Source organism: Pituophis catenifer, unplaced genomic scaffold, assembly GCF_029215685.1.
Source record: "Pituophis catenifer annectens isolate HBS135680 unplaced genomic scaffold, rPitCat1.0.hap2 SCAF_12, whole genome shotgun sequence".
In the NCBI taxonomy this organism is placed as follows: domain Eukaryota; kingdom Metazoa; phylum Chordata; class Lepidosauria; order Squamata; family Colubridae; genus Pituophis; species Pituophis catenifer.
Genome location: NW_027256892.1, coordinates 24,677,250 through 24,684,155, shown reverse-complemented (window position 1 = coordinate 24,684,155; position 6,906 = coordinate 24,677,250). Strand labels below are relative to the sequence as shown.

The 6,906-nt window shown below is 48.1% G+C and overlaps 1 protein-coding gene across 1 annotated transcript in view; it reads left to right on the top strand.

Moving 5' to 3' along the window:
* The first annotated feature begins 573 nt into the window (after positions 1–573).
* The window catches only part of ABCG4 (ATP binding cassette subfamily G member 4), a 27,737-nt gene continuing 21,404 nt past the window's right edge, over positions 574–6,906 (top strand). Inside the window, exon 1 of the mRNA XM_070952336.1 lies at positions 574–802. Within this exon, the coding sequence (XP_070808437.1) occupies positions 574–802 (229 nt within the window). The remainder of the gene's footprint in view (positions 803–6,906) is intronic.

The following is a 6,906-nucleotide window of genomic DNA, read 5'->3' as shown; positions in this document are numbered from 1 at the left end:
TAGTATCCAGTAAGCAGGTCTCTAAAATCGAAGTGCTAAGTCCCTTGTTAAGAAATGAGACATTATTTACAATTTATTTATCTATTAAAACTTGGATGTGCTACATTCACCTATCAAACCAGGATTTAAACCAACTATGGTTCCAAACTCCATACTTGCATGACTAACATACATAGAAATTATCTTTTTACGGCCTTGTAGTCCCTGTTCGGAGTATAGTCAGGGTGAATGGATGGAGTTGAGCATTTACTAGCCGGATGCCCTTCCTGACACCATAGGGAGTTCACAGTAGATATTTTTTTTTCTTCTTTGTGTACTAGGAGACAAACATCTGCCACTAGCTAGGATTAAACTCTCTAACCTTCTAAATGGGAGGCGAGTGTCTTCGCCACTAGGCCACCCCACTGCTCATGACCACACATACATAAATCTCTCCCAAATTGAGAAATCTCCTGCTAACGGGGCCCCCCACCTGCTGTGCTAGATGGAGTTGGCCAACCATGACCTTGGAGAGCACCTGAAGAGCAGAACTTTCACCTCTGTTTCCTTTGCCTTCTCAACAGAGGAGCAGCTATGGCGGAGAGGACCCTCGATCCCACCTGTGTCTCCATTGCCCTGGAGGACTCTGTCTGCAACGCTAGCTCGCAGGATGGCTCCTTCCTGACCACCCACCTGAAGAAGGTGGAGAACCACATCACGGATGCTCAGAGGTTCTCCCATTTGCCCAAGCGGTCAGCTGTGGACATCGAGTTCATCGACCTGTCGTATTCGGTCCGGGAAGGCTCTTGCTGGCGGAAAAGAGGTAGGATGGCAGTCTCTTAGAGGAGGATGTTAACCCTGGCAGGTGCCAATCGAGGTTGAAGGACATTTCTTCCATGGGCTCTGATGTCTGTAGGCATCTCTGCATGACATAGAGAAAGCAAAGAAGTAGTTCTCAGCTCATGACCATAATTGAACCCATAATTTCAGCTGTAGGTTTATTATTATTTATTTATTGGTTCGATTTATATGCCGCCCTTCTCCGGAGACTCAGGGCGGCTTACAATGCGTTAAGCAATAGCCTTCATACTTGTGTATATACCTGCTTAGTAGGGCTTTCGCCCCCCCCCCAAGCGGTGTTCTATTTTATACAAAGTCAGCTTATTGCCCCCCACAATCCAGGTCCTCATTTTACCTACCTCGAAAGGATGGAAGGCTGAGTCAACCTTGAGCCTGGTGAGATTTGAACTTGTAATAATTGCAGGCAGCTGGTGTTACTTTAACAGTGCTTTACTCTGCTGCGCCACCAAGGCTCTTTGTGACAATCATAAAGTGGTTCATCATGGAACTGCACCTGATTTTGCAACCTTCTTGAGGTGGCCATTAAGTGAGTCCAATGTTCACTATGGGATGGTTTTTGCCAGAAGTATACGTCAATTTCCAGCAAAAACATCCTGAATCCTGTTCGCAGGATCTCGGGGTCACCGAAAACGGCCACAAATTCAGACTGGTTCCCAAGGACTCAAAAGGGTAGTCATATAGCCCTAGGGTAGGGAGGAGACCACAGGACATTGGAACTTTGAAACTAAGTCCCTTTCAAATGGTCATTAAGTGACCAGTCCTAAGTTGAAGACTAGCTATATGCCTGCTGGAACAACCCTGCCTCTTAGAAGTGGCTGTTTTGCTCCAGCATCCTTAAGTCAGTTCTGAGTTTGGTCCACCTAAGCATCTAACTCAGTTAAGGCTGATCATCTCCAATCTGGAAACTTCCAGACATCCCGAGACTGCAGCTTCTGGTTATCTGACGGCCAGCCTTTCATCCATGGAAAGATCTGGTGGAACCCAGAGAAATGACTCAAGATAGCTGGGATTCCTTCATCTTCCGTTCAATATCAATCAATAGAAATGTATTGCAGTCATAAACCAGAGACCAGGACAAATAAAAACACTCAATAAATATTTAATTAAAAATTCTAGAATAAAATAATAAATAACAGATACAATCTATGATAAAAAAAAAATCCAGTCTGTCAATTCTACATGGTCTAACTCTACTAAAACCACAATCCATAAACTCTATGGACCCCACAGTCAGTTTATTACTAAAAGGGAAAGTAATAAGCAGCGCAAAGGATTTGCCACATTTGTTGTACGAAAGAGCTGTGGAGGGTTTGACACGTGTTTCCGACGAATCCCCGGTGCTTCCATTCCATCTGAGGAAGATGGAATTTGTCACTGAAGATGTCCGATGATCCAGCATGTGAGATGAACTCTCTGTTGCTTGTCATGGAGGCCATAAACCTCTGAGCCTGACCGATGACCTAAACCCCCTTCTAAAGCCCTGAGATTAAAGCACCATGTAGGTAAAATGCTTCTGACCCCTAGATGGATAGTAACTCATAGAATTCCCAACTTCTCCTTGCAACTCAACATCCACTCAACATTCCCCACACCAGGGACACTGGAAACAACAGAGTTGTTCCAGACATTCTGAGACTGCAGCTTCTAGTTATCTGAAGGCCAGGGGCTTGGAGAAGGTGTCCTCTTATATCAGGGATCAGCAACTTGTGGCTCTGGAGCCGCATGTGGCTCTTTGGGACCTCTGCTGTAGCTTCCTGTCAGGTGATCCCACCACTGGCTGGCTCCGCCCTTCGCCCTCCCCTCTCAGTCACTCCTCACCTGGCCTGAGAAGGTAAGGGCGACAGCAGTGGATGGAGGAGCAGCCAGGGCAGAGACTGAGAGAGATACAGAGAGAGGGGGAGAGAAAGAGACATAGAGAGATACAGAGAGGGAGGGAGGGAAGGAGGGGAGAGAGAGATACGTCAAAAGGATTTTGCGATTCCCGGTGTTTTTTAACAACGGGTTCTCTGCCCTAATGACCGTCTGGGTAGGCGTGGCTAGGGGGGGTGTCATGTGACTGGTGGAAGTGAGCGACATCGAGTTGGCCACGCCCACCCAGGTTTTGTGGCTCCCGGTGTTTTCTTTTCTGTGGGAAACAGGTCCAAATGACTCTTTGAGTATTTAAGGTTGCAGACCCCTACCTTATATCAGTTGTGGGTTTCAATTTCGTTTGCTACCGGTTTGCTCGTGGGCGTGCTTGGTGGTGTGTGGTGTTTAGTTGTTAATTAGGGCGTTGGTGGCCACGATTAAGTCATGCAACATTATTCTGGGACCAGTGGTGGAATTTAATTTTTTTTACTACCGTTTTCTGTGGGCGTGGCTTGGTGGGCATGGTGTGGCTTGGTGGGTGTGACAGGGGAAGGATACTGCAAAATCCTCATTCCCTCCCCACTCCTGGGGAAGGATATTGCAAAATCCCCATTCCTTCCCCACTCCTGGGAGAAGGATATTGCAAAATCCCCATTCCCTCTCCACTCCTTGGGGAAGGATATTGCAAAATTTCCATTCCCACCCCACTCTGGGGCCAGCCAGAGTTGGTATTTGCCAGTTCTCCAAACTGCTCAAAATGTCCACTACCGGTTCTCCAGAACCTGTCAGAACCTGCTGGATTTCACCCCTGCCTGGGACACGTGTATCTGCCTTCAGATTCTTTGTCCAAAGCCAAGGCAGCTTCCCAAGGTATGGATCCGAGGTGGATCTTTCCATCTCGGATGTGAGCCGAACAAGACATCCCTTCTCTGACCCGCTTGTCAGGCCCCTATATCTGAGTCCAGGAACTGAAATTCTGAGTCGAGAGGCGTGGAAAGGTTTTCCAAAGTCACGCTTGGCACATGCAAAAGACGTGTCCCTTGCCTCGTTCCCCAGGAAGACCCCAAGGCCAAAACGCTTCAGATTCTGAAGAGCAGCAGATGCTGAGAAGAAGATAAATTTAGCTGCTTCCGCCTCCCTTCCCCTCCTCTCTGAACTCCCTGGGGATCCTTTCCCCGCCTCGGATATGAATCGGTGGGCAAAATGCAGGAGAGACGTAGGAAGCAACTGCTTTAATTAGTCTCTTTTCAAAGGTGCCAGTTGTTAGTGCCCAGAAATAAAAGGAAGAATTGGGACTGCCAGGGGCTTAAGGCAGAAAAAAAAAAGACTGTTTTGTGAAGAACGGGAAGGTGAGCAAAAGAGATCCGTTCAGAGACGGAGATCAGCTTTTGCTCCGATTAATGACAGTTACAGTGTTCCGGGATCGTGCGATCACATTTTTTGACTTTCCGACAAGCAAAACTCAACGAGGAAGCCAAGATTCCCTCAACAGCTGTGTTAGTAACTTACCAACTTAAAAGCCACTTAAACCAATGTCTCACTTAACAACAGAAAGGTTGGGCTCCGTTGTGTTGTCGTACGTTGAGGACTAGCCTTACAAACGAAGGAGGAAGGAGATTGGCCTGTTGTGGTTTTGCCACGGGGAAAACCCCATCTCGATAAATTGTTCTAAGTGTGACACACCCATTTCAATCATAAATTGCTTTATGGCACCTCTTTTGCCAAAAGTTGGCTTTGGGCTTAATTGTTTTCCTGCACGCATTTCATTACCCAACTAAGGAACATCATCAGAGTATGGTATCTGGATGTTATAATAGATTATCTAACTAGATAACTAGATAACACAGTTGGATAATGAAACACCTACAAAGAAACAACAAAGCTCAGACAATTCGATCCGTCATCGATTATGTTGCAAGATGTCAACGCAATCACCGTATTGAAGAAACATTTGATCTATATGGAAGGCGTTGGACAGGCCCATCCTGTATCTTCACCCCAACTTTGGCGCCTTTCCCCTGATTAATGGCCTCCAAGGTGATGCCATCAGGAAAGGCAATTGCCACTCCAATTTTGGAAAATGTACCGCCAGATGTGAGTCATCGCATCTCATAAATCCTCAGAAGGCAAGGCAGGCTTTTCGGAGACGATCTGATCGATGGCCTCCTCTGATCTCACCATCCCGGAACCATGGCATTGTTTTCGGATGCCCCTCAAGTTCCCTTTTATCTGGGTCAATTCGTCCCTGGGTACGTGCCTTTTTTAACCATGACCGCAGCCAAGGGATGCGTGGTGATGCCTAGTCATTCTTCACCGTAGTTTTTTTTTTTTACCCCAGGGGTGTCAAACACCGATTTCATCGAGGGCCACATCAGGGTTGTGTTTGACCTCAGGGGGGGCTAGGGTGGGCATGGCCAACTTGACGTGTCGGGGGCCCGAGTGCTCTGCCAGCAAAACCGGAGCCTCTCGAGCTCCGTTTTCAGCCGTAATGGCCTCCTGCAACCCTCCGCCAGCGTAAACAGAGCTTGGGAGGGCCATGCGCAGTCCCCAGGGCTCCGTTTTTGGCTGCAATGGAGCTCGGGAGGCTACGGTTTTGCTGGCAGACGGCTGCAGATCTGGCCCGCAGGCCTTGAGTTTGGCACCTTGGTTCTACCAAAACGTGGAGCAGTTTAGCTCCTTGCTAAAGCGGGTGCCCCCAAGCTAAGCATGGTCGGACCTGATTAGTTCTTTGAATGAGAGACCACTGTGAAATCACCGGAGCATGGCTGGCTGGGAAATTCTGGGAGTTGAAGTCCGCAGGTCTACAAGTTGCCAAGATTGGACATCGCTGCCCCACAGCTCAGGCTAGACATGGAAGTGGAACAGAGGTGGGTTTCAGCAGGTTCGGACCAGTTCTGGAGAACCGGTAGCGGAAATTTTGAGTAGTTGGGAGAACCGGTAGTAAAAATTCCAACGGGCTCCGCCCCCATCTGTTCTCTGCCTCCCAAGTCCCAGCTGATCAGGAGGAAATGGGGATTTTACAGTAATCTTCCCCTGGAGTGGGGTGGGAATGGAGATTTTAGAATATCTTTCCCCTGGAGTAGGGAGGAAATGGGGGTTTTACAGTATCCTTCTTCTGAAGTAGGGAGGAAATGGGGATTTTGCAGTATCCTTCCTCTGGAGTAGGGAGGAAATGAGGATTTTGCAGTATCCTTCCCCTGGAGTGGGGTGGGAATGGAGATTTTACAGTATCCTTCCCCTGGAGTAGGGAGGAAATCGGGATTTTGCAGTATCCTTCCCCTGGAGTAGGGAGGAAATGAGGATTTTGCAGTATCCTTTTCCTGGAGTAGGGAGGAAATGGAGATTTTACAGTATCCTTCCCCTGGAGTAGGGAGGAAATGGGGATTTTGCAGTATCCTTCCCCTGGAGTAGGGAGGAAATCGGGATTTTGCAGTATCCTTCCCCTGGAGTAGGGAGGAAATGGAGATTTTACAGTATCTTTCCCCTGGAGTAGGGAGGAAATGGGGATTTTGCAGTATCCTTCCCCTGGAGTAGGGAGGAAATGGGGATTTTGCAGTAACCTTCTCCTGGAGTGGGGTGGGAATGCAGATTTTGCAATATCCTTCCCCTGGAGTAGGGAGGAAATGGGGATTTTGCAGTAACCTTCGCCTGGAGTGGGGTGGGAATGGAGATTTTACAGTGTCTTTCCCATGCCACGCCCATCAAGCCACACCCACAGAACCGCTAGTAAAAAAAATTTTGAAACCCACCACTGAAACGGAAGATACCTTTTCAGCAGAAGGGAAGGTCCTATCTTAAGAAAAGCTCAAGAAAAGCAAACTCAGTGGGCTTGTGTGTCCAGAAGTCAACCTCTACTCAGAGGAGTCCGATTTCTTTCCACCTTTTTGCACAACCATCATTTCCCACACCGTGGCACACCCAAGCCACACAACCCCACCCCACCCCACCCCCCATTATGGCGTCATCCAACCTCAGAATTGGCCTCGCTCTCTCAGGTACCTCCAAGGAGTTCCGGGAACTGTAAGTTGGGAAAGAATGAAAGCTTGGGCGAAAAATAAACAAGTGAGAAATCCGTCACGGATTCCCTTCCTTCATTTGAAGGAGTGCCTATTGACCCCGTCTTCACCGCTGCCGGGAAGCTGAGCCGGATCAGGTATCCCAAAAGTAACTGGACTTTTCTTTTCTTTGAAAACGTTTCGGTTTTCTTCAGTTCTGTGG